Source organism: Schistocerca serialis, chromosome 12, assembly GCF_023864345.2.
Source record: "Schistocerca serialis cubense isolate TAMUIC-IGC-003099 chromosome 12, iqSchSeri2.2, whole genome shotgun sequence".
NCBI lineage: Eukaryota > Metazoa > Arthropoda > Insecta > Orthoptera > Acrididae > Schistocerca > Schistocerca serialis.
The window spans coordinates 64,672,805-64,686,230 of record NC_064649.1 but is presented as its reverse complement, the minus strand read 5'-3'; the positions used below and the strand labels follow the sequence as shown (position 1 = coordinate 64,686,230).

The 13,426-nt window shown below is 47.1% G+C and overlaps 1 protein-coding gene across 3 annotated transcripts in view; it reads right to left on the bottom strand.

Moving 5' to 3' along the window:
• LOC126428066 (homeotic protein ultrabithorax-like) overlaps positions 1-13,426 on the bottom strand; it is a 1,222,647-nt gene that overhangs the window by 1,139,489 nt on the left and 69,732 nt on the right. The window contains exon 2 of one of the 3 annotated variants that reach the window (XM_050089948.1): positions 4,430-4,967. The exons of the other annotated variants lie outside the window; for them this stretch is intronic. Within the exon in view, the coding sequence (XP_049945905.1) occupies positions 4,786-4,967 (182 nt within the window). The 3' untranslated portion in view covers positions 4,430-4,785. Of the gene's footprint in view, positions 1-4,429; positions 4,968-13,426 lie in introns of those variants that run through there. 3 annotated transcript variants of the gene reach the window in all.

The following is a 13,426-nucleotide window of genomic DNA, read 5'->3' as shown; positions in this document are numbered from 1 at the left end:
AGGGGAGCACGAGTAGTTGGCGTGGCTCGCGCACAGATGGCACTGAGAGGCAATCCGTCATGACGAGCACCTCCACTCTGGAGTGTCGCTGCCCTGCCCCTGCCCCTGCCCACAACTCTTTTTCCACCCCTTTTTTTAAGGAAAAGAGAGGCAGAGTGAGAGGGCGAAAGGGATAGTGTGTAAAAATGTGGCAGGGCGAGGAACACTCAACGAAGCAGCCAAAAACGTCCGTGAGACAGACAGAGAGAGAGAACAAGTGTTGCCAAGTGGTTCTGGCGGGAGGGGTGGGTCGGGGGGGGGGGGGGGGGGAAGGGTTGCAGACGCGAAGCCGCCCACTGACCACGCGAGGGAGTGGAAGCAGAGCTTGCAAGTGATCCAGGCGTGACAAATGGCAACAGTGCGCGAAAAAAAAAAAAAAAAGTACGAGTGTGGATTTTCCAGAGCCGCATATACCAGTCCTGGTTTGCGTCTTTATACAGAGGAGAAAAAAGTGATACATAACCCACCACGCGGAGGTAGTCTTGCTTCAGCAAGGAGATAGCTGTTATTTTGTTTCTTGATGACTGAAGTAGAAAGGCCGTATAAAATGTTGTCAAGCTCACTTTTCACTAAAAATAAACAAGTGAACTGTCATTTAGGCAGCAAAACAGCGTGCTTGCAGAATACTCCCGTGACTCTTGCTAGAACGTTGTGTGTGGACCCATTCAAGGCAGAACCAAAAGGGAAGGGAGAAATCCAACGTGTTCGAAGAGGAACAGCAGGAGTGGTCGCAGGTTTATTGATGGAGGGACCTACCTGAAAAAAAGAGAGAGAGAGAGAGAGAGAGAGAGAGATAGAGAGAGAGAGAGAGAGAGAGAGAGAGAGACCTGGAGACAGACGCAAACTATCGCGCCAAAGTATATTTACAAACTTTCAAGAATGAGTATTAAGTGAGAAGTTTCTGAACACACTGTAGCCTCATAAGTACCGCAGAGAAGACGAGATAACATTACCACTCAGTGGAAGCGTTTAAGCAATCATTCTTCTGAAGAAGCCAACTACCACCACAGTACCACAAGTTTATAAGCGTACTAGATCCGCAGATGATTGAGTCCATGAAGGCCGTATGATGAGATCAGAAATTAGTCAGATTACCTGCGTGGCACCACACTAGTGGTTGACGTCGGAACTAACGTCTTGGTGCATCCATAACATCCCCGTCATGTAGGTACTGCCTCCCGTGGAATGCACCCTTCATTACGCCGAACAGATGGAACTCGGAAGGTGCGAGATCCCGGCTATTGGGTGGATGGGGAGGGACAGTCTACTGAAGTTTTGTGACTTGCTCTCGGGCGCGCAGACTTGTCACGATCAGCTTCGAAATGCGCAAGCAACTCCGCACACATAGACCCTCGTTGCTCTTTATAGTTAGGCAGCGAGGAACCCAACGAACCCACACCTTTGAGTACCCCAACTGGTGGAGGTACACTGTGGACGAGTGTGTCAGTACTACCAATAGAGACGCCCTGTTGAGCAGCGAGGTGTTTGACAGCGAACCGTCGATCACCTCGAATGAGGGTGTCCGCACGTTCCAACACTGGAGAGGTCACAGCTGTGTGCGGCCTGCCGGCACGCCGTAAATCGGTTTGCACGGACTTGTTGCGATGACAGACGCGTCGCCCAAACACTCACCGTGCTTTTGTTCACTGCTAGGTTACCGTAGACATTCAGCGAGCGATATGAATTTACTGTGCCCCGGTTCTTCGTCAAAAGAAACTCAGTGGCAGCTCTCTGCTTGGATCGTACCTCTGTTACAGACGCCACTGTAAAGGCTACGTACAGCGTCGCCACCTATCGGAAATTCATGAAACTATAGAGGCTGAAACAGAAATATTCTACGATGTCACACAGCAAATTCCGCATTTTTTTCAGTCGCAATTGACCGATAAAAAATGTGTTGCATTACTTATTGAACGTCCCTGTTCTGATTGATGTCCTCCGTCACCGTGCTACGATAGCTCTGAAGCGTATCGTGCTTCCCTCAGAACATTGAAGAAACAGCTTCGGCATATTCTTAGTCACAAACATCCAAACCAAATTCTCTTTCTCCGCGACAACGCAAGGCCTCACAAAAGTCTGCGCACCCGAGAGGAACTCATGAAATTTCACTGATGTTCTTCCTCAGTGACCATACATCTCGGATCTCGCTTTCCGATTTCCATCTGTTTGGCCCAATGAAAGATGTACTCCACGGAAAGCAGTATGTGGTGACACGAAGGTCATTGATGCAGCAAGATGTTCGCTCCGACGTCCAGCAGTAAATTGATAACACGCAGGCATAGAAGCCCTCCCAGTAAAGTGCCATAAGGCCGTGGCTCAGAACAGAAATTACGATCAAAAATAGGTTTCTGTGGAGAAGAGCGAGGGGAATAATATATTGGAATGGAGAATGAAACCAACTTTCTTTCAGAAAATAAATGTGTTCTTTTATTTACTCAACGCCCGTCGTAATAGCAGATACAGTGTATTGCAAAATCACTTAATCGAAGGTTGTCATTTCTTCCCAGTCATAGAGGAGAGATATATGAACGTCTAACTCGAAGCAAAACAACAGTGGTGATGTACCAGTGCTTCTGATAAGCCGCTGAAAACTTCTTGCGATCGAGAACTAAAAGTATAAGCACGAGGGAGGGGGAAAAAAGGGGGCTATCCTTTGGCCCTTTGAGGACGTGAGGTAATTGGCAATCCGGAGTAAAGTGGCAAGCGATCGGCGCGCCGCCCTGCGGCCTGCCAGCACAACTCGAGGGAGGGGTTGAGGCGGCGCGCCGCCAGCGCCACCACACTTTGCGCGGCGGCGCACGGAACTAGCGGCGCGGCGCGCGGCCCGGCGCGCTATAAAGACACGGCGGCGATATTGGACTTTTATAGACTATTCGGCTCCATTTTATAGCGCACTCGGCCCGCCGGCTTTCCGCACGCCGTGTGCGGCGCCGTAGCCGCCCCCGCCGCCCCCGTGCTCTGCGTACGGCGTCGCCGGGCCAGTTGGAAGCAACAGGCTGTTGCCGCCTACACCACGTTCCGTACCTGCCCTACCGTCGTCATGCGAGGGGTCTCTCTGTGGTACTAGCTAACGCAGTCACACAGTCCATCACGCAAGTGTCGGGCGTACAGTGAGTCAAGCACTGGAAAAAATGTAATTTTGTAAACAGACCCGTAAATAATTTTAGATATGTTTTTTCCTTCAGGTTATCCACCATAGACAGCCAGTGTCACAGACTCCACACACCAGTGGGCTGTCATTGGACTTTCCTATAAATCCCAAAATAATCCATAAAGATCGATTCACAACAAGTGTCTAACAGTCACTGGTGGGAGGGGGGGGGGGGGGCAGAGCAGCACGATGATTCGAAGTAATGTAAATGCTTGTATGAAATCTTGTGTGTGTTCAGACGGCGTCAAATCGGAGTTACAACTCGAGCTTTCAATGTCTGGCAGCACCAACATTAGCACCCACCTACATAGGGAGAAATGATCATCTCGATAAAATAAGAGAAATAAGGGTTCACAAAGAAAAGTTTAAGTGCTCGTTTTTGCCGCGCGCCGTTCGAGAATGGAACTGTGGAGAGACAGCTTGAAGGAGGTTTATTGAACCCTTTGCCAGGCACTTTATTGTCAATAGCACAGTAATCACGTAGATGTCGATATAGACCTCCTTCGTCAGGAGGTGTCTTTCTGTAAAAAGCGAAGTCTGCTTCTTTTACGGCGGTGTTCAAGTTTGTCATTGGTTGGCTGACATCATCAATAGGTATGAATCAGAGGCTGAACACCACTATAAAGGAAGTAGACTTCGCTCCTGGCAGAAAGTCTTCTCCTGACAAAGATGATGCTGTTAATCTTAGAAAGCTCGAGTTTTAACTCCGTTTTGACGTGGACTGAACACACAGAAGATTTTATAAAAGGATGCTCTAGTGAAAAACGTCGATATCAACAAAAATACCTATATGCAAAGCAGGAGAAAGATTTCGTTTATTGCTAGAATACTGGTAAAATGCATTCCGTCTACAAAGAAGACTGCTGAGAAAACTCACATGGGGAAACATCAGTCATTTAATCAGTTTTGTCGGACCCATACCACACAGCACTGTCAGGGGATGTTGAGCAAATACCAAGGCCAGAATGATCACAGGTTCAACCATCACTAACGAAATTAATAACATTATTTGCCGAAGGTAAACTACTACTTTTCGAAAAGGCCACTGAATGACGTAATGTGAATCTTTTATTCGCATTTCAGTTACAACCACAATACTATGATTGCATCATAACCAGTACCAGCCTTCAATGTTCAGCTTCAGAAGCTAGAACAGAACGAAAAAAGGTAAAAGCCTTTAATAATATCTTAAAACCGGTAAAAATTTATCGCCGGTTTTGCTTGTGAACTGAGTAATTTAAAATTGAAATGTATGTGATTCATACCTATTGGTCGTGTGTGGAATTTGGAGATTCACTGCATGCTTTCCAAACGTGTTGCTCGCCAACTGCCACTCATTTCTGAAGATGGGCGCTAAAGGCCGGAACCATTTATTTTAATGCCATAGATTGTGACTGCGTATGCACTACAAGGAAGTTTACGAGTATCATTATTATTATTACTATTACTGTTTTCGTTTTCATTCCCATTCTCAGTTGGCTGTTTTACTGTTTCTTGACATACTGAAAACACTCTCCCGTCATTCCGTGCAAATCGCATCGCGGTAGTGGCTTCTTCACTTTTCATACCTTTTCAGCCATCTGGACAACTACTCGTCATCGTGTAATAGTGATGCCAAAGTTAGAATTGTATAGCTTTATTGGGTGCGAGACTCCTACTGACGTTTCCAAAATAAATTCGACCGCTACAACAGGTGAAACATCCGAGGCAATTGCAGATGCGGAACTCACCGCGATTGTAGACCACCTGCTAACGGGCGTCCGCGCAGCTGACTTACCTGCAACAGAAAAAGAGAAAAGATTTCCTGTCAGAACAAGGTGATATTGAGGTACAAATGAAAATCCAACGACAGATTGTGGTCTGGTAAGTAAAAACAGACAGCTTGCTTTAAATGTACAGAAATATAAAATTATGTATTGCATAAAATGCAAACAACATAGTATCCTATGACTACCCGTAACTGCAATCAGTCAACTCATACACACCTGCGTGTAAGACTTTATAGGGATATGAAATGAAGGTATCACAGAGTTCGTCAGCAGATGACAGACATAATTTCGTTGGTAGAATACTGGGGAAATGCAAAACAGTCTACAAAGGACATTGCTCACGAATCCCTCCTGTGACCCATCCTAGAATACTGCTCAAATATGTGGGGCCACAATCAAATTGGACGAACACCAGATACTGATAATACAGAGAAGGACGGCACGAATGCTTACGGGTTTGTCTGACCCGTGGTAGAGTGCCAAAGACATTGTGAAAAACCTGAACGGACACAACTTGAAGACAGACACAGACTATACCGAGAAAATATAGTTCATCTTCATCTACATACATACTCCGCAACATGCCGTATGGTACATGGCGGAGGATACCTTGTACCGTTACTATTCGGTTCCTTTCCTGTTCCACTCGCGAATACAGCGAGGGAGAAACGACTGTCTGTATGTCTCCGTGTTGTTGTTGTTGTTGTCTTCAGTCCAAAGACTGGTGTGATGCAGCTATCCATGCTGCTCTGTCCTGTGCAAGTCTTTTCATCTTCTAATAACTACTGCAACCTATATCCTTCTGAAAAATCCCCCCCCCCCCCAAACACACACACCACACATACGCACACACAGGTGTAAACATCACGAAAAGAAGTTGGTATTGAACAAATACTTTGTAAGGTTGGGAGCATGTAGGTAAACAAACCAAAGAGGATACACATAATGAAGATACAATATTTCCGTTGTTAAAAGCACAGTTTCGAACAAATAGCCATATCTAGTGGTAAAAGAATAATACCACACCACAAAAAAGGAGAAACATGGTGAACAGTGCGAAAAATTTCGGAATACAAAATTGTGCTTATGTGTCGGAAATAAAAGTGGTAGTGTGACTTCCAGATCAGAGGAAACACAGATCACAGCAAACTTTAAGTAATTACTTATTTACATAAAAAAATACGAAGGGAACTGTTTGATAATATAAAAATAATAAGACTGTATCGTTATAGAGCCCAATGCAGGTGCCTTTGCACAAGAAAACGCGAAACGCGTTTGGCAAAAATAAATTCAGTTTCAGCAAGAAACGGTAGCTTTATGTACAAAACAAGTATTCTGTGCTTGCTGCAGAGGATGGGCACGCAAACAAACTTGTTGTTCGTACAGTAATGATGACTTCGTGATTGTTTTGCATTCCCTCCACTTGGCATTGTCAACTTCACCAAAAGTTCCTCGGATGCTATTCGTCTCCTATCTAAGTAATTTTCAATTCTAAAGCTATGTTTATTCCTTTAAAGAAACGCAAAAAAATGGTTCAAATGACACTGAGTGCTATGGGACTTAACATCTATGGTCATGAGTCCCCTAGAACTTAGAACTACTTAAACCTAACTAACCTAAGGACATCACACAACACCCAGTCATCACGAGGCTGAGAAAATCCCTGACCCCGCCGGGAATTGAACCCGGGAACCCGGGCGCGGGAAGCGAGAACGCTACCGCACGACCAGGAGGTGCGGACTAAAGATACGCATGTGAAGGTTTAGCAGTTATTCGTGAGTAACATGCGTCGAGTTAAGATATGGTTCAAATGGCTCTAAGCACTATGGGATTAAACATCTGATGTCATCAGTCCCCTAGACTTAGGACAACACACACATTCATGCCCTAGGCAGGATTCGAACCTGCGACCGTAGCAGCACCGCGGTTCCGGACTGAAGCGCCTAGAACCGCTCGGCCACAACGGCCTGCAGTTAAGATATGTTAAGAACAACAGGAGATGGGAGACATTCTAGTTACAACGTACAGAGCTCTGTGGGACAAGCAATATATGGTGCGCAACTCGATATTTTTCAGTTACATACACAGTGCGATGGAGCTGATAGTGACATGGAGGTAATAGTGACGCGAAACACCGGGAAAAAAACCGCTACTGATTCATCTGCACACGAGACGCGATTGAAGCAACGTTCTAGGTAGGCGTATCCGCACCTCGACGCGAGTACCAGCGATACGAAGGTTATATATTGCACCTGGAACCGCTATTAACTTGACGGCACCGCGGGACGCTGTGCTCCTATCTGAAATACGATAATTAATCTGCTATAAACGCGATCGGAATCGTCGATCTATCAAACAAGCAGCGCGGAACCCGCGTGTTGACATTAATTACCCCGGTAATAGCTTGTCTTGCATAAAAGAGGAGGAGGAGCAACAGAAGGAGGGTAAAAATAATATTTTGTGGCAAGGGGATGAGGAAATGGGGAGAGGGGGAGGGGGCGAGATGAGTGGCCGATGATAAGCAGGTTAATTCCCGCAAGACAAACAGGGAAAGCGCTTTTCCGACCGGCGCCGCGGCAGTAAGTCACGTCCTTAATGCCTGGCACGCGCCTATCTGGAGGTCGCAGCAGATCTGCATCGGCAGAGGGGACAAAGAAGGGCCTTCCGTCATTAGCCGGGGACGTGTCACAGTGTCCTTAGCAAACTAAGTCTTGAGGGCGGTTGGCGAGAGGCGACTCCGTAACATTTTGTTGCCTGAACTCGTAACTTGTCTGTGACCGTCGCACTGCAAGCACGTTTTTCGAGAGACGTCAGAATTCGAGCGTAGAGAGAGTGTACTGCAAAGGGGAGATCCCTAGCGGTGTGATCGACTTTTTGAAACTGTCTATACGGTGGTATGACACACTGCAGCCATTCATCCTAGGGGGCCCTCGTTTGCGAATAACTGACAAAAAAAAAAAGAAGAATTGGATATTTGTGTCACTCAACAGCGTAACAACTTCGTGCGCAGGAGGTTGTGGTGTCGAGTCTCATCAGGTGCATAAAGTATTTTTCTAATCTTTATAGAAAAAAGACTGATCATCTTTTTTATCCAATTAATTGATTTAAATCTAATTTTTTAATTCCATTCCTTTGTCACATAATTTTAATCATAGTCTCAGCTGAATGAGATTTTCACTCTGCAGCGGAGTGTGCGCTGATATGAAACTTTTCTGGCAGATTAAAACTGTGTGCCGGACCGAGACTCGAACTGGGGACCTCTGCCTTTCGCGGGCAAGTGCTCTACCAACTGAGCCACCCAAGCAGGACTCACACCGCGTCCTCACAGCTTTAGTTCTGCCAGTACCTCGTCTCCTACCTTCCAAACTTCAGAGAAGCTTTCCTGCGAACCTAGCAGAACTGGCACTCCTGAAAGAAAGGATATTGTGGAGACATGGCTTAGCCACAGCCTGGGGGATGTTTCCAGAATGAGATTTTCACTCTTCAGCGGAGTGTGCGCTGATATGAAAATTTCTTGGCAGATTAAAACTGTGTGCCGGACCGAGACTCGAACTCGGGACCTTGGCCTTTCGCGGGCAAGTGCTCAGTTTTAATCTCTTGATGTTATTCCGTGTTTGCGATTTAAAACTAGGTTGTTTTGAAAATCAGCCTTACGCAAACTCTATTTATTTATTTATTTTGTATTTACCCAGACATTTCTTAAAATTATATAGCTAAATGAACTGCATTATTATATTCGCGAAAACGAGTACAAAAAAAAAAAAACGGTGTATAGTAACGCAGTTCATTTAGCGATGTAATTTTAAGAAATATTAATTTGACCCACAGAAGATAACCGATAGGTGTCAAAACATGTCTCAATAATACAAAAAAGACTCATAAACTAGTATGGTATAACAATTTGTAGGAATATGTAATGCAATGCAAGTTAAGTATGTGGTAGAATTCTCTTCGCTAATAGGACACTGGGATGATGCAGTTACTGTACAAAGGGAAGTGGTTACAAAACACTCGAGCGACGCATTTTGCTCAACCGTGTGGGATCCATATTAAAGAAATTGGAGATATACAAAGATATAATTGGAGATATACAAAGAAGAACATCACGAATGGATGACAGGTTTGTTTGAGCAATGTGAGAGCGTGACTGAGATTGCTGATAACCTGCACCGGCTTGAAGATAAGACACCAGGTTTACGGCGAAAGGCTTCTTTAAAAATCTGAAGAAATGCTGATGAGGAATCGAGGTGAGTACTCCAACTTTCAACGTATGGCTCACGTAGGGTCCGCAAAGGCAAGATTGGAAATAATTTGTGGTAAGTTCTACGGGACTAAGCTCCTCAGGTATTAGGTCCCTAGGCTTACGCACTACTTAAACTAACTTACGATAAGGAAAACACACACACCCATAAGCGAGGGAAGACTCGAACCTCCGACGGGGGTAGCCGCACGAACCGTGACAAGGCGCCTGAGTCCGCGTGGCTAAAGGAAGGATTAGGATATTAGGAGGTGGAGGAGGAGATTAGTGTTTAACGCCCCGTCGATATCGAGGTCATCAGAGACGGAGCACAATCTCGGATTAGGCAAAGGTGGAGAAAGAAAGCATCCGTACCCTTGCAAAAGGAGCCACCTCAGCATTTGCCGTAAGCGATTTAGGCTCTGAGCACCATGGGACTTAACATGCGAGGTCATCAGTCCCCTGTAACTTAGAACTACTTAAACCTGACTAACCTAAGGACATGAAACACGTCCAAGCCCGAGGCAGTATTCGAACCTGCGACCGTAGCGCTCGCGCGTATCCAGACTGGGCGTCTAGAACCGCTCGGGCACACCGGCAGGCTAGCGATTTAGGGAAAGGCAGATTAGAGTAATGCGCAGTGATGCACGCTAGCAAATATTATTCTCGCGCTCCTATGCGAATGAATGTGGAAGACGATGTAGTAATTGGTACAGTTGGAGGTACCTTCTGCCAAGCCCTTCAGGGGTAGCTTGCAGTAGTCACGCAGAGATGAAGAGGATTGCACAGGGTACACTGATGTAGAGATCTGCCTCAATCAATATTTTCGACTGGAGACCGAAACAGGAGTATGCCGAATTATAGAATTTTTTTTCGTTTCTTTTGGACAGAATTAGAGAACGCGATTACAAAGCCGGTCGGGGTGGCCGAACGGTTCTAGGCGCTACAGTCTGGAACCGCGTGACCGCTACGGTCGCAGGTTCGAATCCTGCCTCGGGCATGGATGTGTTTATGTCCTTAGGTTAGTTAGGTTTAAGTAGTTCTAAGTCTAGGGGACTAATGACCTCAGAGCCATTTTAACCATTTTTGAACGATTACAAAGATTTCCGGTTTGGGCTACACAGTGGTCATCTTCACAGACGACTCGTCATAGACGGCACGTGCCAAAGCAAGCATCCACGATTTTTGTTGCTACGGCGCGCAGAATACTCTCGGTTCTGAGCAATGTGCGAGCATTACTGAGGTTGCTGAGCGACGTTTAACCCACTGTCGGCCAGCTGCCAGAGCCGGAGGACCTCCGCTTTCTGGTATACGGGAGGCGGCCGTGGGGCCCGGCTTTCCACGCGTCCTTGGCTGTGGCTGAAGACTTGCGTGGGCACCCCCGGAGACAGGCGCCCACTAAATCACGGGGCCTTTTCTAATTAATATTACCGCCCTCTCCTCACGTGCCTGCCCATTACCACGCTGTCATTCCTCCTGCTTCGCTCTTGGCTGCGCTACCCGTGTTGCAGCTAACCTCATCCGGCGGCCGGACAGAACGAATTGCCCGCAATAACACATGCACGCGATTTACGGACAGCTCGCGTTTATTACCTGTGCTCGTACCACTTGCACGTATTTCTGTAAAGCATTGGTGCTCGTTGCCGACAAGTTGTTTTTCTCGTATCTCATTTCTTCTCCGCTTCTGCTAGCTAAGCGCTCCATGGACACGACGTATGGTATACGCTCTCTACTTCTGAAGTGACGCAGAATCAAAGGGATAACTCCTACATGTGTATCAGCATGTCTTCACTTTGACATTGGAAGCCACCCCTCGACGGCGAGTATTGATCAGACACAAGGGTATCGTCAGCAGTGTCCCAGGAAGTGTGATAGGACGGGCTGTTACTTTCTGTGCACATAAATAATATGGCGGACAGGGTGGGCAGCGATCTGCGGTTGTTTGCTGATGATGCTGTGGAATACGCGAAGGTGTCGAAGTTGAGTGACTACAGGAGGATACAAGATGACTTAGACAACATTACTAATTGGTTTGATGAATAACCACAGCCTCTAAATGTAGAAAAAAATGTGAGTTAATGTGGATGTGTAGGACAAACAAACCTGTAATGCTCGGATACGACACCAGTAGTGTGCTAATTGACACAGTCACGTCCTTTAAATACCGTGGCGTACTTCTGTGAAATGATACGAAATGGAACCAGCATGTGAGGATTGATGTAGATAAGGTGAATGGTCGACTTCGGTTTATTGAGAGAATTTTGGGAAAGTATGGTTCATTTGTGAAGGAGACCGCATATAGGACGTTGGTGCTCGAGTGTTTGAGATCTGCAGCAGGTCGAAGCAATTTAGAGAAGTGCTAGATTTTTTACCAGTGGGTTCCATCAACACACAAGTATTATGGAGATGCTTCCGGAACTCAAATGGGAATCTCTTTTCGAGGAGAACTATTGAGGAGGATTAGTGACCCGCCATTTGAAGCTGGCTGCAGAACGCTTCTACTGCCGCCATACAGGCGTGAATATGGTGTACTGAATCACCGAAACTGCTTCGAATATAATGAAACAACACTAAAACGACGGCTGAAGGTGTTTATTTTATTACGTACCGTACGTTCCATCTCACTGGATGCCTGATTAATTTTTATTTACTTTTGCGTTTCATTGTGTCGCCACGGCTGGTGATCCGTGCTAGTTACGAGAGATTTGTCCTGTAGCAAGAACAGCACGCACCGCTGCCTTTGCCTGGTCTCTTCGTGTTCTCCGAATCGGTACAGCGCCCTATTGGGGATGATGGATAGTTATGGCTGCGCGGCGTAGTCCATCTCAAGGCTGGTGCATAAAATTAAACATCTTCCCCAGGAGGTCATCCGTCACCGCCCGGACAGCGTGAGGGAGAAACAGAGGCAATCCAGGGAGCGAGGGGGAGGGTGTGTGTGTGTGTTCTGTTACAAGTTACTAATATACGGCGCCAGTCGGTCGCGTATGACGTCCGCCCCGGGAGGAGAAACCGAACAGGGCCAACAAAAGACGGCGGTGCGCTCTCGCGGAGAGAGGTAACAGATTTTTCGTCGAGTCCGTCCTTATTTATTTCGGACTTTGCTCTCGACGGGGAGGAAGAGGTTGTGTGGCGCCGGTGGTCGAGCGGGGAATGTTTCAGGCGGGTCGGTATAGTAGCAGCACAGAGCGTATCCCGCGGAGGAATGCCATAACTCACGCAGATAGCACAAAAGTCTGTTGCTGCTGCGGGGGAGGGGGGGGGGGGAGGGGGGAAGGAAGTCTTGAGGGGGTGGGGAGGGGGGTGGGACCTGCGGCCAGGTCCTCTAGCGCCCGCTAAATGAGCCATTTTCTTGGGGTTTCGCGCCGCCTTATCGCGGACTATCTTCCCTCCGCCAGATGCTCGCGCGGTCTTAACGAAGTGCCGCGCAAAAACCGGGAGGGGTCGACCCGTAGCTCCAGGGGACACACGCCGGTCCGGGCTGACTTATACCTTCCTTATTACGACGCACAGTTGCTAGCCGAGGCGATGGTTTAGAAAGTGGTCGGGACTGGCGCGCAACAAACAGTACTTGTGGATGCTGAAGGAGGTGACGGAAGAAGCCGGCGGAGAATGTGACATATAGGGGATAGAGAAGTAATGTGTACACCTGTACTTACTCGAGAATGGTTTGTTAATAAGGGGTTGGACCCGCATTTGCCCGTAAATCAGCTGCGATTCTTCTTGGAATATTGGCGTGTAATGATTGTATAGTCTCCAGTGGAATGTTATGCCACTCTTCATCAGAACCCCTACTAATTCCTGTAGTGACGCCGGCCTGTGTGGCCGTGCGGTTCTAGGCACTTCAGTCTGGAACCGCGTGACCGCTACGGTCGCAGGGTCTAATCCAGCCTCGGGCATGGATTTGTGTGATGTCCTTTGATTAGTTAGGTTTAAGTAGTTCTAAGTTCTAGGGGACTGATGACCACAGATGTTAAGTGCCATAGTGCTCAGAGCCATTTGAACCATTTTGAACCTGTAGTGACGATGGAGGCGCTCCTATACCGCCCAAGGGTTTGGTAATGTTAACGTCCGGGGACTGTGCTGGACAGGGAAGACTCTGCAGTTCAGTTGCATGTTCCTCAAACCACGACTGCACTGTCCTGGCTGTGTGAACGGGTGCATTATCGTCCTGAAATATGGCATCATTGTTGGGGAACAACATTTGAATAATGGGGTGCACTTGATCACCTA